The sequence below is a fragment of the Seriola lalandi genome, unplaced genomic scaffold, assembly GCF_002814215.2.
Source record: "Seriola lalandi dorsalis isolate HSWRI2012SDOR001 ecotype SW California unplaced genomic scaffold, Sedor1 jcf7180002054584, whole genome shotgun sequence".
NCBI classification, from domain to species: domain Eukaryota; kingdom Metazoa; phylum Chordata; class Actinopteri; order Carangiformes; family Carangidae; genus Seriola; species Seriola lalandi.
In genome coordinates, this window is record NW_019525137.1 from 1,248,958 (window position 1) to 1,272,450 (window position 23,493).

The following is a 23,493-nucleotide window of genomic DNA, read 5'->3' on the forward strand; positions in this document are numbered from 1 at the left end:
TTTAATGTGTTCTTTTCTCAACACTTTGACTTGTTAACTCTGTCCTTGGCTCTCAGCTCCAAGCCCATTGGTTTTGGATCACAAGCATATAGTTTCATTCAAAAAGAGACTCAGTAATTTCCTACAACAGCTGGACAGTGTATTTTTTTTAGCAAATGTTACACACACACTAGGATGTTGAGGGTGGGTTCATTTACCCTTCCACTCATTTTCTTCTTGTTGGTTGTGCTCCGCTTCTTGACCTCCACCACATTAATTCAAATTTGGTGTGTTGTTTTTTGTTTCAAGCAACACGTCACCCGGTGTAACAGTGAGGTTCACTGATGTGTTTTTATTAGTTTTCACTGTTAGTTTGAGTTGGAACATGGGATTTTTTGATAGTAAAGGAAAATGGATACCACTTTACAACAAGACTCAATTGACCACAGAACTCATCGATTGTATTGTAATCGTAATGATTGTAAAAGACTTTCACTCTCAAACTTTCTTTACATAGCTGGTTATAAATCTCTAACTACTTCTTCTACTTGTTATGTTGGAAGTAGAAGTTCATTTCTGGGCTTTAAAGGTCTACTCTGCCCTGATCTGCCAGATGTAACGGCCACCTCCAGGGCGGGACAGGAGCAGGGCCAGCTGCAGGGCCTGTGCCCAGGGCCAATGGAGAGTGTCGGGGGCCAGGTCGAAAATCTGAGGGAGCGACGACGCTGGACCTCTACAGTGAGATGAACCTGACTGAGATCCAGAAGCTCAAGCAGCACATAATGACAGTGAGTGTGTTCTCTATAAAGGGTTAGGGTTAGGGTTAGTTAATTTAAAGTTAAAACCTTCAATAAAGCAGCAGCAGATGATCTCAGTGTCTATAGTTAATCAGGGAGTCAACAATGTAACGTGGTCATCCGCTATTAAGGCCTTTGTATATAAGGAGGAGGAGCTTAAAATCAATTCTAAATGTAACAGGAAGTTAAACTGGACTGATGTGGTCTCTGCTTTTGGAGAATTGTGACTCAGCTGAAGTCTCTCAGTAAAAAGAGAATCACAGTAATCAAGTCGTCTTGAAAGGAAGCCATGAATCAGTCTTCCAGCCTCTTTTTGGTTTATTAATTTGTAATAACACACTGATGGTGGTGTTACAGAACACGTAATGTAATCACCTAATAAGTCAGTGACATAAAATCTGTGGCACAGTTTGTATGTGACACTCAGAAAAACAGACGACAGCTCTATTCTTTATTTTCAGCGTCTGTCTGGTTCAGAATCCAGCAGCTGACTCCTCTTTAAAAAACAAAGCTTTTGAATAATTTAATGTGAAACCAAGCTGACATACAGTATCCCCACTGTGTAAAACCCTGTCTGTCTGTCTGTCTGTCTGTCTGTCTGTCTGTCTCCTCTTGTCACACTCTAACTCATTCACTTGTTTTCTTTCCCAGCAGCTTTCTCTCACACGCTCTGAGCATTTCTCAAACTTAGTGAATCAGTTCATGCTCAGATCACCACAAATCTGTATATTGTGTGTGTAGCACGTGTGTGTGTGTGTGTGTGTGTGTGTGTGTGTGTGTGTGTGTGTGTGGCTCTGTTTCAGTTCCTGTAGGTGTAATCCCATCCTCCCCTGCTCTCTGCAGCCTCTGTGATAGGCCGAGCTGCAGGAAGAGCTTATTTATATCTCACTGATACACCACACTATCGACCAGGCCCCAGTAGATGGTGGGTTTCACTGCTGGCTTTATATTAATGACATACAGTATCCCCACTGCGTAATGCTGCAGTATTGTTTCTTCACAACCAGAAGAACTTGAACTGTTTACCTCGGTGTTATTTGGTGAAGTGGTTCTGTATGAGCTAACATAATGAAGATGTGTAGTTTCAAAGCTTCTTTTGAGACAGCCTTTATGGTTCAGTGTAAGTTAAAAGTTTTTAGTTCAGGTCTGGATGTGGAGATGGTAAGAGATGTGTTTTTGTGTTGAATAGTGAGTCTCAGTCAAACATATCACACTTTGTGCATCAGTGTGACAATTAAATATGACCTGAGAAGGGAAGGTGTGAATAAGTCATCCATGGCTTTAAGGACTTATCAGATGCCAGAACACAACAGCAGGGTCAGCCCTATATTCTGGAATGTCCCTCACTGACTGACTGACTGACTGACTGACTGACTGACTGACTGACTGACTGAGGGATGATATTTCCACCACTGGTCAGTGGAGTGCCAAGCCGCAGTCTACTGAGCCACTCTGGTTTCCTGCTCAGGAACTGCAGGGAAGAGGAGGAACACTCCCAATACACTGAGCCTCTCCTCCATTACAGCAAATAAAAGACTTTAATTCCATGTATCATTATTACTAAAGGAGGCAGAGGAATAACTAAACATAAGACACACAGAGCAGAGAGAGCAGGAGAGAGAGAGGGAGAGAGAGAAGTCATCGGTAACGTGGCTTCGTACTAACGACTATGACCAACTCTTCATATCAAACAGAGGGAGTTAGACATAAAGACCTGCCTCTAATAAAAGTCTGTTACGTTCTGGAGTTGAAGTAAATAAAGACTAAACTATTGTGGATCCAGACGGAGGCTGTGCTCTGTGTGAGAGACTAAATAAGAAAGATAGTCTGTCTGGGGCCCGAGACAGACTATCTTTCAGGTGGTTCACCTCGTGAAGCACATGACATTTGGTCTTAGTCTTTGCCCCGGTGGCCAAGGTTCGAGTCGAGCCTGTGGCCCTTTACGGCATATCCTCTCCATCTCTCTCTCTCTCACTAGGACTGTAATAAAGGCAAATGAATAACAAAGTATTAATGCCTGAAAAAGTTACTTTAAAAAAAGAAAGTCTGTGTCTTCTAACTTTCTCTCTGAGTGATCATGTTATCAAATTATTATTTTTTTCTTTTTGGCTGTGCCCATTGTCATTATCAATGTCAAAGTCTAAATTTGATGTGTTAGATGGTCTGAGCCTGTAAAAAATATACAAAACATCTGGGATTAATACATCAATACATGTCGTTCTCTTCTCCGGCTGCTTCCTCCTTCAGGTGGAGCGTGAGAAAGTAACGCTGATGACGAGCCTGCAGGAGTCCCAGACTCAGCTCCAACACACCCAGGGGGCCCTGACCGAGCAGTATGAAAAGGGGCTCCGCCTTACCCAGAAAGTCACCGCCCTCCGCCGCCTGCATCGAAGGGCCCACAGCAGTGTCATCTCCCAGTTCAACCCCGACGCCCTGATGGAGCTAGGCAGAGATGAGGAGGAGGCTGAGGGAGAGGGAGAGACTGGGGAGGATAAGAGCGAGACACTGACCAGAAGTCAGGTGTTTTCATACCAAACGCCGGGTCTGGAGATCATGCAGTGCAAGTACCGTGTGGCCGTGACAGAGGTGGTGGAGCTAAAGGCGGAGCTGAAGGTCCTCCGTGAAAGGCTGGCTCAGTGTGAGGAGGCGGCGGCGGAGGAGAGGCCGAAAAGAAACAGTCAGCTCCACAAGATGGAGAGGCAGGCCGCCTCGTTGGAGAAGAGCTGCCGGGAGGGACGCGAGAAGGTAACCACTGTAGACCGACTGTGTCCGTCTGAACAGATCAAGAGACGGTTACATAGATGAAGGGTTTTCTTCTCGTCCCTCCTCCCTCAGATTTCCAGTCTGGAGTTGGATTTGCAGGCAGCTCAGTCCGCAGCCAATGAGAGCCAGGGGGCGCTGATTGCAGCTCAAGACGAGCTGGTGATGCTGAGTGAGGAGCTCGCCCAGCTCTACCATCACGTCTGTCTGTGCAACAATGAGACGCCCAACCGCGTCATGCTGGACTACTACAGGTCGACTGTTGTTTCGTCAATGACAAGCACACAGCAGTAAAAGAGGGGAATTAGATTTCTCAAAGTGACAGGGACTGAGGCTCAATGTGACACATTTCACAATAAAATCTAGATTTAGTCCAAACTGTTCATTTAATTTTTTAATATCATCATTGATTATCCATCCAGAACTTCTGCCAAATAAGAGCTGCTGGATGTCTCCAGGTTTACTTCACTCATGCATGTTGTATTTTCAAGCACTGACTGTTCTCACAGTCTTGATGTGGACACAGCTCTCCTAGAACCCCATATTTCTGCAGAACCCCCTCAAGATACTCTGAGGGATGAACATGAGGTCACGAAGAGAGTCTTCAACAGATTCTCCTGATGATGCTGGACAGCACTTTTGCCAGAGCTCTCTCTGGTGCCATTGCAGCTCCAACACAGTCAACTTACTCAGAAGGCTGGTTTTTTAATGCTCTGAATGTGCCTGTAGTCTGGCTCCTTGTCTGCAGCCAAATATCACTGGGAGTCTGAATAAGACAAGAGTTTATTCATCTCCAAGTTACAGAGAAATCTGAAGGAAAATTATAAAAGGCACAGTGCTTTATTAATTCAAAAATATGTTTACAGGCTACCACTGGCAAGATACTATTGGCTAGCGGACCACACTTTGAGAGGCATAAGTTAGGGCTCTTCACCACACTGGCAACAGGGTGTTAGAGTTAGTAGAAAGGAAGACTTTGGGCTCTATTTTAACGATCCAAAGCTAATGGTCTGGAGCGTGTGAGCCAAGTGCATTCAGTGCGTGTCACGTTTGCTATTTCAATGACGGGAAAAACAGACGCTGCTCAACGTGCATGTTTCAATGGGTTGTACTTAATCTTTAAATTATTCATAGGAGTGTTTTGGGTGTAACATCCATTAAACCAATCAGGGCGCATCTCCCATTCCCTTTAAAAGCCAGGTGTGCTGCAGCTTGGTGTACTGCTATTATAATGGACCGGTGTTTCACACAGCTCTACAGTAGATAAACAAATCACAATGTTAGAAATATTTGATGTGATATGATGAGACGTGTGAATAAATCTTCAGTTCATTATAAAACTGTGGACAAATTGAGGTGATGAATGTGGAACACTGTAGAGAAGCTTTCTAACTACATGGTAAATCCTCCAGTCTCACGTAGAGACATCCATGACACATTACCACGTCATACAACACATGTCACACAGACATGTCAAACTCAGACTTGGTGGATACCTGCAGCAGATAATCACTAACATATTAAAGTTTGTATGTGTTAACAAGCTGTTCTCATTCTGTTTCTGCTTGTAGACAAGGCAGAGGGCTCAGGGGCCTCAGTGCCAGTCTCAAAGCCATGTCCTCGGACAACAGCAAAGTTCTCCTCACACCACGCCTTGCCAGGCGGCTGGCCGCTGTCGCTTCCACAACCTCAAGTCCTGGGGAGTCGCGGAGCCCCTCGGAGTCTCCATCCAAAGAGCCCCTGTCGAGGGAGGGTGGAGGGGAGGAGAAGGAGGGAGACAAAGAGGGCCTGCAGATGCCATCTGAGCAGGGCCCAACGGCCTGCACCCCTCCAACCCGGTCACCCAGTATCAGTGCCTCTTCATCGTCATCATCATCATCATCGCCTGCCATGGAGCCGGCCGGTGAGCTGCGCAAGGAGCCCATGAATATCTATAACCTCAACGCCATCATCAGAGACCAGGTAGAATTCAGTTTTTCCTGTCAGTCCTCTCTTTTCTTACACTTTTCACCTTCAGCACAAATGGATCATTATTTTCAGATAACTGTCTCTGTCTAGTTCAACCCCCCTCCCTCCAGATTCACCCTTTTGTCCTTTTCCCCCCATTTATTTTCCACCATCTCTCTCTTTTCTCTTCACTAAGCTCTGACATCTCTGTTAACTAAAGTCTGATTTTCATGTAATTTGTTTTTTTCAGCTGAGTATTTTCATTCCTTTCCTTCCTTCCTGTTCATCTCTCCTCTGTTCTTTTCTTCCACAGATTAACTCTCTCCTTTTAGCCAGACTCACCCTCAAAATGTCTCCCCTCCACCTCTCTCCCCCTCCCCTCCCCCAGGTGAAGCACCTCCAGCGGGCAGTGGACCGGTCTCTGCAGCTGTCCAGACAGAGAGCTGCAGCCAGGGAACTGGCCCCTCTGCTGGACAAGGACAAGGAGAGCTGCATGGAGGAGATCCTGAAGCTCAAGTCTCTGCTCAGCACCAAGAGAGAGCAGATAGCCACCCTCAGACTGGTGCTCAAGGCTAACAAACAGGTACAGAGGGCTGACATGTGATGTGTTCTGAGTCAAGGGCAGAACGATACAAGTCTAACAAGATTTTTGGTCTATGGGGCAAAAAAAAAAAAAAAAATGATGACAGGCAAGAAGGTACAGGAAAGACATTAGGCTAGAACACTCACATAAGTTCAGCAAAGTGCACGATTAAAGACTCTTTTGTTCAGATTTTAGGCTGTCAGACAAAGGGTTGATAAACATGACTCTATTATGACTGTGGACTGCAAACTAACCAATCAGAGTACTGTATGAAACGATGCACAATGTATTGAATGCAATATTATCCCCATAAATCTGCTCCAAGTTTCCAATCCATCCATCCATCCATCCATCCATCCATCCATCCATCCATCCATATGTCCATCCACATATACATCTGTCCGTCCATCCATCCATCCGTCCGTCCGTCCATCCATCCGTCCATCCGTCCATCCATCCGTCCATCCGTCCGTCCATCCATCCATCCGTCCATCCATCCATCCATCCGTCCATCCATCCATCCATCCGTCCATCCATCCATCCATCTGTCCATCCATCCATTCATCCATCCGTCTGTCATGATCTGTCACGATGCGGGTAAGGCTGGACTCAAAATGCAGCCAGCACAGGGGAATGAGGTGCAAAAGGTTTATTAACTTAAGAACCGCTGGAGAACCACAACAGGAAACTGAAGCACGAGGGTTACACCAGAACCTAACAGCAGGCCAAAACACGAGGAACCACATGGGATGACAAGAGGAGACATGAACTGGCAACATGAACAGACTGAGGACAAACCAGACATGAACGGATCATGGAAAAACCAAAGATGAACAGATCAAGGACAATCCAGAGATGAACAGACGAACCGACACATACATAGGGGAGCACAAAGAATATATAGATACAAGGGAGGCAAGGGTGAACACAGGTGAAACACATTAGGGCGGGGCAGACAATCACCACACAGAGAAACAGGACCAAGACAGGAAGTAAAAACATTGAGACACACAAGGAAACCAACTACAAAATAAAACAGGAAGTGACAAAAGTCCAAACAAACTAACAAAAGGTGTCTGCCATGACAAACCATGACACTGTCCATCCACCCATCCATCCATCCATCCATCCATCCATCCATCCATCCACCCATCCATCCACCCACCCATCCATCCATTATGTCAGCCCCATGAGGAAATGAATATAGGCTGTCTTTACCTGCAGCTGATGTTATTGTCATGTTTTGGTCGTGGGACCAAGATCTCTTGATAAAGTCTTGATGAATGAAGGATATGATGGATGCTTTGATATCAGTTGCTACTCTGCTTCTTTTCCTGTGATATTTAAACCAGACATTTCAAAAGACAATGGCTTTATTAAAAATGAAAAATCCAAACACAGCCACCTGTGCTGGGTTTAACGACGCCTTTAGGGAATGAGCCCAGCAGTTTATAGCCCGACTGTTTACTGGCTTACACTCTCCCAAAGTGCATCAACCAATAAGGTTGATTGAAGTGCTCACCTGACTGTCATGAACCTTTCCCCCATTGCAATTAGTTTATATTGCCTGTTTTATATGATTTCTTTCTAAGGCATGTGTGTATCAGTGATTGAATGCAGACGCTAGAGCTCACATTATCCACTGAGAAAATGTCTACCAACAACTCTGACGACCTACACTCGATTCCGAGTTACACACAGTGCAAACTATACTCATTTCCTGTATACAATACAAACACTACTCATTTCAAGAGTTGTTATTTAGGTGTGGCATACATGGTGCACATTCAAGTGAAGTGAGATCTTTGTTTTTCATAGCAACATATTTGGACAATGCATAAAACAATTCATGATACGTGCGTGTGTGTGTGTGTGTTTTCCCGCAGACGGCAGAGGTGGCTCTGGCCAACCTTAAGAGCAAGTATGAGGCAGAGAAGTCCATGGTGACTGACACCATGATGAAGCTAAGGAACGAGCTGAAGGCACTGAAGGAGGACGCCGCCACTTTCTCCTCCCTGCGAGCGATGTTCGCCACCAGGTCAGAGACCAGATACAAGAAATACTGTCAGGAGACCACACAGCAGTTTCCAGTTTTTGTCCAGAAAGTGACTCCCCATGAATTCTAATCCCATAATAACTTCATAAAGCGATGATGTGTTTGGGCTTTTTGTCATCATGTTTTGGACTTACTCTGCCCCCAAGTGGTGAAAATGTCAATGACTGCAGCATTAATATTGAAATATCACGTCTTCTATGGTTACGTTCAAGAAAACACAGAGCATATCAGTTCTTTAACATCTCAGTGATCTAATCCATCAGTCAAGAAACGTTCAAGTCTTAAAGAATTCACTTATATGTTGTGAGTTAGATAAGAAGATAGATGCTCTTCTCAGGTATGTTTCTTGGGCACAGTCATTTCTTTGACCTCATCCCTCTCTCATTTTGTTTCTTGCTCTCCTCAGATGTGACGAGTATGTGACCCAGCTGGATGAGATGCAGAGACAGCTGGCAGCAGCTGAGGATGAGAAGAAGACTCTGAACTCCCTCCTCCGGATGGCCATCCAGCAGAAACTGGCCCTTACCCAGCGCCTGGAGGATTTGGCTTTTGATCAAGAGCAGACCCACCGCACCCGTGGGGGCAGGCTGATCCGTGGGAAGACTAGCACCCCCAAAGTAAGTGCCCCGTCCTCGGCTTCGGCCTCCAAGCCAGCCCAAGGCTCCACTTCAGCTTTGGCCCCTGGCAGCCTCCCTGTTTCTGGCCTTACTAGTCCTACATCAATTGTTCCTGATGATCCCGTTGTGCCGCTCAGCCCGTCCATGGTCAGTGCCGCTACTGCAGCCCTAGCTTCAGCTCTTACCTCCCCTACCTCACACATATCCCATTGCAGTCCGTCATCACCAGTGGCCACTTCACTGGCTGGCCCTCTAGTGCCAGAGAGCCCCCCATCTCTGGAGGCCCCCTCCACTCCCTCGGCGCGGACCCCACCCTCAACCCCTCTGAGGCTGGCTCATTCCCAGTGGACCCTGGGGGTGCGGACGTTTGTGGTTGACTCCCAGAGTTTCAATGTCAATATCTCCCCGACTCTGCCCCGTAGCTTGGGGATGTCCAGGCACTACACTTCAGACACACACACCACTCCACCACCATCCACCACCACCACCACCACCACCATCAGGCCCACCCTGCCAGGATCTGCCCCCTCTTCTCCATACCGCTCCCCTAATCTGGGGCTCAGGCGCTCTACGTGGAGCCCCTCACCTCGAACTCGGCCCCTCTCTAGCCTGACACGCTCCTCTGTCCTCTACACTCCTTCCTCGTCCTCCCCTTACTCCTCGTCCTACTCCCCTTCCTCCTCCCACAGCTATTCCTCCGCTTATTACAGCTCCTCTCCCGCTTTTACGCCCTCTAGCTCCTACCTCGCCTCTAGCACCTCCACCTCCTACAGCCACTCCTCCCACTACACACCCCTGTACCCCAGATACTACAGTTCTTACCGGCCCCGGCACTGACCCGCCCCACTGTAAATCCTTTGCTATAAGCCTTTTTCAGCCTTTTCCACCAGGCTCCTTATTGAAACTGCAACTCCCATCATGCCTCTCTTTTCTTCACCTGAGAGATTGGGGGCTCACAGAGAGGAGGACAGAGTGGTTTCCTGTTTCCCAGTCCCTGTTTTCCTGTGCCTAAGCCTTGGCCAATGGGTTCTGAATGTTCAGTGACTTGCTCAGGGATTTGACATGAGGAGCACAAGCGCCTTCCTTTTATTCTGAGACTGCTGATTGGTCCACAGGAGGGCGTTTAAAAAAAGAGACTTTTTATTGGGAATTTTTAGTGTTTATGTTCTTCAGGTTGAGACCACACATGCATGAAGTGATTAAAAGAGACAGAGACATTCAGACATTGATGGGACACTTGGCGGACACTTTCATAGCTTTGAATGAGGGCCATGATACATTAAATACTGTCCTCTATATTCAGTGTAGTATCCACTCTGTTTTTAATAGTAGTGAGTCTCATATACTGCATTGTACTCGGATACTTAAGGGTTCAGTATGGTTCAAATGAACTAGGTACAAAGTGTCCTCCAAACGTGTCTGGAGTCAACAGTGTGTATCATTTGGGCGGCCACATTCAAAGGTGGGGTTAATGGTAGTGAATGGTACAAAAAAGCCTGCAGGTTTTTACACCTACACACACTTGGCCAATCGTGTGATCAAGTCAGTGTGGTTGTTGGATAGTTTTTTCAAAAAGGTACAAAACTTATTGGACACAGCCTCCTAAACTCCAGTATTCTAAGAGTGTGAGGGGATGGTGTTTGAGTTTCCCACAAGAAATTAGTTTGAAGCATACTGACTCCTTTAGGGTTTCAACTTTGATTTCACACAATAATCTCACAGAGACTCACACACACACCTTGTATGATGAAGTAGCTGTGGGTAAGGAGTGACGAACGCGTCACTGGTATTCACTGGATATATTGTCAGGGTGGGCACTGCTTTCCAACACAAACCTGTGCATCTCAATGACTATTCTTCATTTCCTGCCTCGGGTTGTTGCCATCATCACAACTCAACCTTTAGCAATTAGCATTTTTGTCTCTCACTAGCACCACCCAGTGGTTTGTTCTTATAGCCATGTACTCAGCTATGCATGTTCACGTTTGGATGCTCTGATTCTGCAGATTTCCTTCCCCTTCCATATGAAAAATGTATCTGATAGAGGTGCAGACTGGAAGAGAAGAAACTATGAGAAGGAGGAAGTGGAGTGGAGAGCACTCAAACATGGCATATGACCACTGTAGGATCAGCTGAAGCCCATAGTCTAGTCACTGTACAGGTTGAGGTGTGTCTCAGTAGTCTGAGTCGCTTTCTCCTCATGTTTTATTTGGAAATGCCACAAGTAAAGGAGGGAATGAATCTCAGCGATAGTTTTGGGTGATTACATTTTTAAATGAAAGATTTCAAATTAATAAAACAAGATGAAATAAGAGAGTGTAACCACATGACCACATGACTTAGTATCTTTATATCCACACAGTTACAGGAAGAGGAAGTGATCACAGACTTTTTAGACACACCTTCATGGCTGACTTCAGTGAACTATCACACCAATGATGTAGCACCCTCTTGTGCCTCTGAGGTCATCTGCAGAGGTTTGTCCAGCAATACAGAATGAATGTATTCAGGTTATGTGAAGGTTCGTTCATGGCACTGCACCAAACTCAGGGAATGTGAAAAACTTCATTCGACCTGGAATCGCTTAACAACCAAACCAGAATGACTACAAGCATCACGATATTGTTTTTTCGCTGGGAGAGCAGACCTCCCAGGTTAGAAGGCACCTAAGGTTAGTGTTAGGTTTAAATCGATTTTAAAGGTCCCATATTTCACACTTCCATTGTTTTTATTTGTGTTTTTTGTATAAGTGTTGATCCATAAGAAGATATATTAGTGGTTTTTAAGAACCAAAAACCATCTCAGTGTAGTTTTACATCTCCTCTCTCAGGCTTCTCTCTGGATAATAACTCTCTAATAACAACAGGTCGGTGAGCCAATCAGAAGAGGGTGGATGGTAGGCGGGGCTTAGGGGCATGGCTCGGAGCGGTGACTGCTTCGTTGCAACATCACAAAGTTTCAGAAGTCTTGACGGCTAGTTTTAAGTTTCTGAAAACAGCATTTCTCTGTGGACTGAGCGCTTTGATACTTTCACAGTATTAATACAGAACCTGGACCTGATCTATAATCAAACAACACATGGACATCTACCTTTAGACTATATGGGACCTTTAAAAGAACAGTCTTCAGATTTAAGAGGTTTTACATCTTACGTATAGTCACAGGAGAAGACTGATATCAGTTTCATGTACAGTGTGTCCAGTACAGAGATAAGTCTCAGATGTGTGGAAAGAACTAGAAAACTGTAGCAGTTGGTCACGATCACAATACACAAGATGACACCATATAAAAAGCCTGAATTAGCCAAATTTTTTATTGGTTTGCACTTTTGTAGCAGCTTATTAAAAGTGAAGCCAGATAAATGAAATAGGTCCTTTTGACTGAATTTAAGTTCATTTCAGATTTTGAGCAGTTGAAACCATCTTTCCACTAGTTTGTTCACACTTCCCTTAAGTCTTCCTGATGAATGGTGGATATTGTAGCTGTCAGAGACTTCTGACATCTTTAACTTTTTGACATGAACAGCTGTTCCTGCTCTGCTGCTCGTAATGAAGGTCTGAACCTGTTTCGTCAGACCCCATATCCAGGCAGCATCTCCATAATGAGAACCCCCCCCCGCCAGCATGTGGTTAGCTCCTAGACACCAGTACATCCTTACCTCTGTACTCGATTCACTCATTCATTGATGTTGATCTTCTCTTTTGAGCTGAAACTTATTTCTTAAAATGTATTGATGTACTTTAACTGTTGACTAACATCATATCTGAGGTCCCACCAGTCCAGCACACATGATACCGTATTCCCTGTGTCTGTGTGTGCCTTACAGAACCTGTTATACAGAACCAACACAGTGTAGCCTAATAACTAATACCTGCTCTGGCTGATTGTCTTTTGTCTGGACACAAAACCTTGTAATGTGCTTCCTTTATTTTTCATTTCCACATATGCGCCTCAGGCTAAAGTGCTGTCGTTTTGTGTATTTGTTTTTTATCTTGAATCACTTTCTGTGGGTTGGATAATGACTCAGCTGTGAGACAATACTTGTAACTGTCAGTAGATCTTTTTTTGTCTGGGTGCTGGGTGCTGGGTGCAGCCCACATCCTCTTCAACTTTCCTTCTTTATCTCCTCCATTGTTGGAACCTTTAAACACCACTCTTCTTCTTTCTTTCAACCTATCACTGCTGAATATTTACCCCTGTCTAATACTGTAAATGGATGCACCTTCATGCCTACAACACACAAGTTTTTCAATATGCAACATGGGGCAAAATCACATTTGACAGGCAGTTGTCTTTGCCATGATTGGACAATATCTTGCCTTCATTTTTTTTCTACCTAAACCATTAAAGCTCTGTGTCTGTAATCTGATTTTTAAAGTTGCAAATTGCAGTGAAGCTCCTGCTCGACTGACATTTTCTTTTGAAAGATGTATCAGCATAAAATGTTTTCGACACACTCAGTGTGCGACTGAATGTTCATTCACAGTACATCCCTCCCTGATCTGTACTGCACTGCAGTCAGCACCAGAGCTGATCCATTCTCTGAAGCCTGACCTCCATGAGTCATTCAAATCATACTGTCAGGAGGAAATGTACATTACTTCCATTAGAGGACCAAACTGGTGTTTCAGTTGTTTACACAGTTTAATACGAATCACATACTTCACTGATGGGCGTTTTCTACAGAGTGCTGATTGATTTTTGATGTTGGATTGTTTTGCCTTCCTCTCAGCTACTGGTTTTCACTTATTTTACAGTGTGAAAACTAACTTGCTAGATCAGGGGCCGCTTTCACAAAGATATTTCACACTGGCCTGTAGTGTTGGTCCAGTCTTCATTTTGCTCATAGATTAGTCTAATGCAAGTAAGACTCACTCATTTTAAGCCAAAACATTAGACACCTAACTCACAGGCTAACTCAGGCCAAATACCAATGTTACCACGGTAACAATCAGTGACACCTGCGCTGACCAAGAAAGAAAAAAAAAAAGAAAAACATGGCGTATAATTTGTGGTTTGCTAACATTGTTATGGAGAGAGAAACGAGATGGGAAATAGTTTCGAGAGACAGCAGCCATTTTTTTTCCAAAATGTTTTTTTTGTCGTTACACTCTTTATACACTCTTGTAACTGTTGAATTCTTCCAAAAGACAAACCTTTTCTGCTAAAAACAGAGCTGAGCAGTTAAATGCAGTTCCTCGGGCGACCATTTTGTTTATTTTGAAAAAAAAATAATAAGACAGACTTAGACTTAAGAAAATCAAGAATAAACTGCTTTGTGCAAGGGATGAATTTAGACTCAGTCTATCTGAATAGAGTCTGAATAGAGTCTGTCTTTGTGAAACTGGCCCCTGATCTAGAACCACCTGCCAAATACAGTACACTATAATATTAGCAGCAGATCATGTTGGTGTGCCCTGCACTTCATACATTATTACCCAGTATATAGCTGAGAAAATAACCTCCTTGAACCTACTGCTCACCTGCTGGAGTGCTGCAGTGTGCAGTCGCTGGAAGCTACAGTATATTACAGCTATTCTATTCAATAAAATGGTCGTCCCCCTATTAGTGCATTTGTAAGAATCCTTTCTCAGTTGAAGTAAATCATGTTTTTTTGAGACTTCACATTCATAAAACATCCTATAATATAATGTCCCACCTTATAGGTCACTAAGAGTGTCCTGTGGGGAGTTTGTATTTTTAAAATCCTTCCCATGATATATGTTATGAGATGCTCAGGAGATAATGATGCAGAACTTCATGTCAGCATTCCAGCTGGGAAGAAGGAAAAACATTAAAATACACCACAGTGAGATTTTGACAACTATCAGCAGTAATGTTGATCAGTTTTAGAAAATGGGTCAAACCAAGGTACCTCATTGATCACTAATTACACACCCTCAGCCATGTGGAAATGGTTTGGGGCTACCTGAAGTTACCTGATGCTAGTTTGAGATATTTTTCAGTCAAGTGCACATTCTTTTGGTTCATATCTTAGTGTGATTGTCAGCTGTGCTGCAGGATTACTCAGACAGACTAATATTTATCTATTATATAATATTTCTTCATTCACAGCTCGATTGGACATCCAACATATTTATGTTTATTGGATGCAGAGTTGAGAAAAGAGGACTCAAAACGAAGGAACATTAGGATCTGGTGTGGATGTAATCTGTATGTTGGCTGAGGTAAAAGAAGGAACCCAGTGTGATCTCCTCTCTGTGACACCCCCCTCCCTCTGTCTAAACAGATGCACACTTTACACACTCACTCACTGACACACACGTCCCTCCTGTCAGACCTACAAACCTCTGCAAAACTTTTAAATTTAACCAGTGAGAGACAACATGAAGTCTGTCAAATGTTGTTTTCTGCCCCATGACTGGGAAACCAGTGTCATTCATATGCTGTTTTAGAGTGATCTCTGTGGTCCTAAAGGAAAAGAGTTCATGCAACAGACATGTGTTGAAGTTGATTGGCTGCAGTTTGATTGGTGTCCTAATATCTCTGGATTGAATGATACAGTTAAACATTCTCCATGGTTTTAAATAAATGTGACGTAGGGTTAGAGAGAAACATTATACTGAGGTATTTTCCCTAGAATACTGTACTGGTGACAGTATTAGGTGTCATCATGCGCACACTCATCAGGTGTTCTTGAAAATGCTGACTTCATTACAGCCAAATGAAATGAGTTTTGCCATACAGACATTTCATAAAGCGACACAGAATCGCTGTTCGGTGAGAAATCATCTCAGAGAGGGGTCAGAACTACGCAAGCTGAGAAAGGCCATACTCGCAAATACTTTTTTATCCTGTTATATCAAGAAAATAAAGCTTATTATTCCAAAATATTATCAGGAGAAATTGATTCTTTGTTATCTCAAGATAAAGAGATATTATCAGGAGAAAACATTTTCGACTGAACCTCATACAAGTCACAAGTCATGAGTAACAGTTGTCCTTAGCAACAATCCTCATAGTGCAGCAGATAATGGAATATTTCAGGAGAAGTTTTTCAAATGTGGATAAGAGTATAGTAAACTTGGCACAAATCCTCCTTGAGTATTACTCTTTTGATAAAACACAGTCATAGCCATTCAAGATGGCCACCGTTTCCAAGATGGCTGACATTTCTGGCAAGGAAATGTCATTTTTTCCAATATGAATGATCTGGGTGTCAAATCAAACATTTTAACAATGTAGATGGTGAAATTTAGTACATTGTAAAACATGAAACTTGTGAAAATTTTAACTGTTTACCTACATTTTACAAATTAAAAGTCCTGCTGAATTAGAACAATCATACAGAGGGACAGGCCAAAAAAACCTTGTCAGGATAAAAAGAATTTTGATTATTTAAAATAAAATTTAAGTAACATTAGGAATAGAAAATTTGGCATCCTTATGGTCAAAAACATAGGATTCAATTGCAAAATCATTGGAATCTTTCCAATGGGAAAACTTGTGGTAAAATATGTGTTTCCTATCTCAAGATAACAGGATAATTATCTCATTATCTTGAGATAGAAATAAAACGTTTTCTCCTGATAATATCTCATTATCTTGGGATAACGAGCTTCGTTATGATACTGAGATACTGGGATGAAAAAATATTTGCGAGTGTGGCTTCCGTACAGAACCAAAGAACAGTCAGTTTTTCCAGTTGGAGAGCAGGTGAAAAACTATGACAAAAAAAATATATAACAATTCCTCTTCAGTTTGTGACCATGACAGTCAAATATGTTCTAGACTAGAATTCTTAAAAGGCAGCTATACTAACTAGATAACCAAGAAACCTTTGCATATTAAGACTGTAACAGCTACACAAGGTACGGTGAACACATCTGGTTCCCTATGTGTCTGTGCTCTGTCAAAGTTGGTCTCTCGATGGAAGAAAAAACCTGTTATTGCTCAAAACGTGTCATATATTGCCAAATCGCATAAACACGCATCAGTGGAGTGAAAATACGTCTTAGTTGAGACAGTTGTAGGTGGATTTGTGACCATGAGTATTGTATATAAAATAAAAAGAAAGATTAGTTAACTCAAAAAATGTTCTTCTCTTCAGGAGGCTTTTAGTGATACTGTAACAGTACAGAGAGCCAAAGTAAGAATGTACCTCATAGTGAAGATGTAAGAAAACCTTAGAACCACATAAGAAATTACTAACAACCAAGTCCTATAACATCCTGTAATGTTGCTCAGCAGTGAAGATTGTATCTAACGGTGTCTAGACAAAGATTATACATTTTTAAAATCATTGCTGATTTAACAAACACAACTCCCTGCAAACCCAAGACCTTTGCAGACTGACCTGAGGCTAGTTGACTGGCTAATGTGACTAATCTGTAAGAACAGAAGTAAAGGAAGGGCTGAATGATGTGGAGGTCTTTTAGACAGCAGCGATAACAGAGTAAATGTTTGAGAGATGACATCATGGATAAAGGAGAAACCAACAGTTATGATGACTATAGTCGTTCCCTTTTCAGAAAACCAGAGGAAAGAAACCTTCAGTCTGAGAGTTACAGAAGCTGGTGGAGCAGTACTGAGTCCTGAGGTGATATCAGGTCTTCTTCTCTCTATAACACACTGTAGCTCATTACTATTATTCCTCACCATTACTGGCAGGAGTGTGGAAACAGGATCACCATTACCACTGCAGTTTGAGAAACACCAACTTTAAACTGTTACAGTTTGAGGATGAGATCTAGTTGAGCCTTTATTGGAGTTAACCGGCTGCCATGTTTGGTCTTCTTATTGTTAAATGCACCCATGATGACATTAATGGAGCTTGATTAGTCAGAGAAAGTGACTCTGTGGCTCCAGCCCCTGCATTTAAAATTCAAATGAACTAATTTCTAAGAAATGTCTGTCTAGCTAAAACTCCAAAACTCAAACCTGTGCTGGTCATGCTTCCTGTAAGCAGCACCTCTGAGCTAATGCCCTGTCCAGACATCCAGACTGTTAAATGTCATACCACTGAATGTGTCCAATGCCTGTTTGCTTTCTGACCACTTTATATGCACGTGTAAATACCAAGTATTTTAAAGCTTTAACTGTACAGTGTTATGTTAATATAGCCTATACTGTAAATATCTAAGAATTAATACTTTGTGTGTCGTATTTTGTCATTGGGTGATCGATGATCACTCTCTTACATTCTTCCACACGGGGAATATTCATTTTCATAATTCCCCTAACAGTCATAAGTTCAACTTTACAGTATATTTAGATCATACAGCCCTTCAACACAACGTCTCATCTCACTCTTAACACTAAATCCAAACTAAGCTTAGTCTTACTGATGTGTGGGTAAGTGTTGAGCCCTTCCTTTTCTTCCTTTCGACAAGCCTTCATCATCTGAAGTGTTTACATTGTGTGTCTGTGTTTTGTGTTCATCTAACAGTGTCAGTTTTTTGCAGATTGTCAGTAGTCTTCTGCCACAGTGGCGTTCCTCATACCCCCCCCACAGCTGAGGGTTTGGGTCTCCTCAGCTCTGTTGGCAGGTAACACCTACATCACAGTCACCACACACACACACACACACACACACACACACACACACACACACATGCACGCACGCATGCACGCACGCACACACAAACACAAACACACACACACACACACACACACATACACACACACACACACACACACAGCGACCAGCAGACTCTAGAGACAGGTTTTTAACTGCCCTCCCTAAATCACCCCACTTATATCACTAATTGTCTGATTTTTATGTCCTCTGTGTCGGTGACAGCCAGAGCCGGTTTTCAAGTTGTTCACATGCCCGTCCCATTCTCATATTCAGCCCTTACTCAACACTTCTCAGAGCAATTATGGCAAAATTTCCCATATTTATAATATTTTCTAGGACTCTGGATAAACAAGGATGTAACCTGAAATTAGTCTGAGTGGCGGAGTCAGACAACCCTGAGGAGGTGATTCTAGTTTTTCTCAGATTATAGAATGCTTTGACCCAAAATATTGTCTGTGAATCAAAGGACCAGTTGAGTGCTCCTTTAAAATGTAAGTCTAAATCCCAGATATCCTGGAGCACTTCCTTTTCTAATGAAAAGATAAAGGAATGATGTTAAAGAATATTATGAGAATGTTAGACAACAGTTTAGGCTTAGTAACTGATGTGCCATCTGTAGCCAGGTTGGCGAGTACTCTATTGTTCTTGGATTTTTTTAGTTATGCTAGCAGTATGGTTATAGTGAACCATGTCATTCTGTTCGTGAGTCAGCCACCACTTTGGTCCAGACTGAAAAATTTGAACTATTGGATTGATTGCCATGAAATCTGAATGTAAACAGACATTCATGGTCCCCAGAGGATCATTCTTAATCACAGACTTTCATGTTCTACTCATGATGAACTGAAATCACTTTGGGAATCCTCTGACTTTTCATCTTGGGCCATCATCAGGTCAGATAATTTCAATTTGTCCAATACCTAAACTAAGATGGTGAACATTATACCTGCTTCCATCAACATCTTAGTATTGTCTCTGTGAGCATGAGCATGTTACCATGCTGACACTAGCAATTAGTGCAAACACCATTGTGCCCAAATATAATTCCACACCTTTACCTGTTTTCTGTTTGCAGTCATCCTCAGTGTCTACTGACATCATGTGGGCTAATGTTTAGGCAAATGTGGGGAATAAGTGAGTCACATCTTAGCCCCACATGGGATACTGCTTATCCTTTGAGGGTTGTGGGGGGCTGGAGCCAATCCCAGCTGACAATGGGCGAGAGTCGGGTTACACCCAGCACAGGTTGTCGCTCTCTCACAGGACTGAAAAGACTGTCCTCCTGTAAAAAATGAGCCCATAGGTCATCTGTGCAGCAGGTTATTATATCCCATAGTTATGTGTTGTTGCTAGGCGGCATCTAGTGGTCGAAGTAATAACTACAAGAGCAAAGGGAAAAGTGTGGTGACGTAATATAAAGAGAGACAAAGTCCACGTCAGGTTGTGGTGGATAGATGAATATGACACAGGAGAGCAGTGTTCGATTCCCATGTGGAAGTAGCAGTTTATGGTGTTTATATTAACCATGAACATTCAACGTTGTTATTGTAACCGTGACAACAAAGATCATCTAAAGTTGAGGAAGTACTTATTTTAACCTAAATCATGATCTTGAACCTAACCAAGTAGTCAAGTAGTTCTAATGCCTAAACCTAACCAGGTAGTTTTAGTGCCTAGACCTAACCAGGTAGTTCTAGAACCTAAACCTAACCAGGTAGTTCTAGTGCCTAAACCTAACCAAGACGTTCTAGAACCTAAACCTAACCAGGTAGTTCTAGTGCCTAGACCTAACCAAGACGTTCTAGAACCTAAACCTAACCAGGTAGTTCTAGTGCCTAGACCTAACCAGGTAGTTCTAGTGCCTAACCCTAACCAGGTAGTTCTAGTGCCTAGACCTAACCAGGTAGTTCTAGTGCCTAGACCTAACCAGGTAGTTCTAGTGCCTAGACCTAACCAGGTAGTTCTAGTGCCTAACCCTAACCAGGTAGTTCTAGTGCTTAACCCTAACCAAGCCATGACCATTATTGTAGTAACCATGGTGACGAGGGTAAGTACGCCGCTCTCTATACAGTTGGCGTGTTTATTATTGTAACCATGACAACCAAGGTCCAGTACGCCTGCAGCCAAAGGTGCGCTATTTCAGGAGACAATCTTAGGGGTTGTATCAGAGGGTTTAAAAAAATGGCAGGTTGTTGTTCAGGTTGAACCTGCATGTCTTTGAACTGTTGGAGGAAACTGGATGCAGGCAAGGGGCTAACATGAAAACTCAGAGAGGACCCCACTGGCCTGGCAGATTCAAACCCAGGAACACTGCTGCTGTGAGGCGACAATGCTAACCACTGTACCATCGAATGTCAAAATCAGACCATGATGTGGGGATGGGTCACAGTGGATTCGTTGTGAGTTTGGTTGGTTCATGCCCTGCCTGCCCTGAGCAGAGTTACATTCATATACTACTGAAACATGATCGCTGGCTGGATTATGTTCAGAGGCAACTTTTTTGTTGAATGAATGACTGAAACATATGGATGTGTATTGTAACGCCCAACCCTTGGCTGATCCTAAGGGTCACACAACACTCCACCAGTGACCCAAATCAGACTCACAAGACACCTCTAAAATAACAAAGGGTTTATTTAACATGAATATGAAAAACAACCAGGACACTAAATTAAGACACAAAACAAAACTCCAGGCTGACAGGCAGCAAGACCAGCTGTCCCCATGCTGGAAGCCTCTGTCCTGTCTGATGCTGGCACCACAGCTTTTAAACCCTTCCTTCCCAGGCCAGGGGCGTCTCATGGAGTAATGAGGAACAGCCTGGGCAGAGCTACAGGGCGGATAGGACAGGAAAAGGAACACATGCCGCTGTAACAGTATCGATGACAAAAGCACTGAGGGAAATGAGACTTGTATATGTTCACAAACTACAAAGGAATATGTGTTTTAGTGGTGGTATCTTACAAGGCTGTGTCCTCATCGTAATGACCTGGGCTTGACTCCAGCCTGGGTCATTTCCTGTCATTCTCTACTGTCTCTAAAAAGCAGATATGCTGAAAGAAATGTGTTTACATGATCAAGTTTACTTTTCTTCTCATTTTTTAACCATAAACTCGCAGCATTCCTTTGTTATATGCGCACACCAAACCCTGCCATGCTACTCAGCAGGTGGCTGCAATGCATTATGGTCTATGTAAAGCCACTGGACGCCTATGTTTCACATCGTTACTCAACCATGATCTCTACCTTTTGTTCTCAGCAGCAGTGTGTCGACTCTCTTGGATCACTGTCCCATGGTCCGCACAGCAGACGCCCTGCCGTGAGTGCCTCCTGTCTGGCTTGCCGCACCCCACCTCCATGGTCATCTGTCTCTGTGACTCCCCAAACATTTTCTCCAGAGGACTTTGGCCACTAGTAAATAAACCATCCCACGAGGAGTGCCTGGCTCACACTTACATGCTTTGGAGAAGTGACACTGTGACATATGAACCTACTGACAGGGCCAGAACCCCAGCACCTATTTATCCATATATTCATTCATTCAGTCTTTTGAATCATCAAAACCACATTAATCAAGTACGTCTCTCTCTCTCTCTCTCTCTCTCTCTCTCTCTCTCTCTGTGTGTGTGTGTGTGTGTGTGTGCATGTGTAAACATTTGGTTTGGAGTCCCAAAATGTGTATTTCTGTGGCACCATACAACTACGTGTATTTCATGAAGTATGTGCCAGTGTATATGTTTTAGCTTTCAGTGCTTTGAGATTACAGCATTTTAAAACATTACACTCTATTAATTTGTCCACACATTCATACGTAGTTTGTGCGTCACTCCCACTCGCATAGACATGCTATCCCAGTAACGACAGAAAGAACATCTTCAAATTTGGCACAAACATTCACTATAAACTCAAAAATTCAACTGGGTAGATTTTAGTGGTCAAAGGTCAAAGGTCAAGGTCAGTGTGACCTCATAAAACACTTTTTGGCCATTACTCAAGACTTCACAGCAACTATGACAAAATTTCACACAAATGGTTCATATTTTCTATGACTGTGGATAAACAGGGATGTAACCTGAAACTAGTCTGAGTGGAGGAGGCAGACGACCACGAGGAGGTGATTTACATGTTTTATTCCGACACATAAAACCTGCCTCTTCACCACTAAAAAAGAGAGAAGCACAAATTGAAGCAACGCATTCCAAAACCTGTTGTGTGATGTTAGCATCAAAAAGCTGCCGACAGTGTATCAGTCATCTACATGTCCGCTTTGTTTCGTTGACAGAGCTCAGCTTCAGATTGAGTGAAAACAGTCAGGCTTGTCAATCCACAGATGCTGATTGACTGACGGACGCTGAAGCACACAGGACTCAACTGGACATGAGATGGAGTCTGGGGAATAAAATAATGTGGATCATTTGAAAAGGACTAGCAGTCACCTCAGTGAACTTTACTTCAGGTCCTGAACTCCTCAGGCTCCAATCAGGGTTATTAAGCTGTGATCAGACTAATAATGAGTGGATTCTTCCACAGGACAGATGTGAGGAGGCGGTTTACTCAACTCATGACTTTACCAAACACTGCAGCACTGCATTAGTCCCACTTTGTCTCTGAGAATGCAGATGGAGGCTTGAATTTCTATGATCTCATAATACTGTGCTGAACTGTCAGGATGTCACTGCTCTGTACTTCATATAAAGTGACTCTGTGAAGAAGAGATGCTTCAACATTAATGAGCAATATTGTTGCAAAATGATTGTTTCCTAATATTTTCCTTTCAAATGTGAAATAAACTGCACATACTGACACGTGCTTTTTCTGTTGTGTTGTATCCGTGGAGAAACAGATGTGGCATTTGTGATGTCATCCACAGGTTTCTCAAGGGAATCAAAAGGAATTAAAAGCCCATGGTTTTTTCTATCTGGAGTGAAGAAGATCTCATATTTGGTAAGGGTGAGGACGCCTGAGTGGAGCTGAAGGATGGTGCTGAACAAAACATGTTTCTCTTTAAGTCTCTGTATCTCCTTAATGGAACAAGGATGCTCGAAGCTGCTACGAAGAAGAAGATCAGAAGAGACATTAGTTAAGGCCTGAACTTAGGGAATCAGGTCTATAACCACAATGAGGTCCCTGTGAGTCTGTAGGGTTAGAGGAAATGTAATACTGAACAAAATACACTGGGCCTTTATCTGAGAAGCATTAAAGTGCTCATTCAT

The 23,493-nt window shown here is 43.1% G+C and overlaps 1 protein-coding gene and 1 long non-coding RNA gene across 2 annotated transcripts in view; both read left to right on the forward strand.

Moving 5' to 3' along the window:
- The window catches only part of LOC111664247 (protein bicaudal D homolog 1-like), a 43,222-nt gene extending 32,212 nt beyond the window's left edge, over positions 1 to 11,010 (forward strand). Inside the window, exons 5-11 of the mRNA XM_087177247.1 lie at positions 593 to 767; positions 3,024 to 3,521; positions 3,612 to 3,790; positions 5,108 to 5,498; positions 5,872 to 6,066; positions 7,953 to 8,104; positions 8,529 to 11,010. Coding sequence (XP_087033373.1) covers positions 593 to 767; positions 3,024 to 3,521; positions 3,612 to 3,790; positions 5,108 to 5,498; positions 5,872 to 6,066; positions 7,953 to 8,104; positions 8,529 to 9,576 — 2,638 coding nt within the window. The 3' untranslated portion in view covers positions 9,577 to 11,010. The remainder of the gene's footprint in view (positions 1 to 592; positions 768 to 3,023; positions 3,522 to 3,611; positions 3,791 to 5,107; positions 5,499 to 5,871; positions 6,067 to 7,952; positions 8,105 to 8,528) is intronic.
- A 2,846-nt stretch (positions 11,011 to 13,856) lies between these two features.
- LOC147818425 (uncharacterized) lies at positions 13,857 to 23,083 on the forward strand. Its single transcript, XR_015437979.1, has 2 exons — positions 13,857 to 18,248; positions 21,540 to 23,083. It is a non-coding gene; the product is annotated as an uncharacterized LOC147818425 (long non-coding RNA).
- The last annotated feature ends 410 nt before the right edge of the window (positions 23,084 to 23,493 follow it).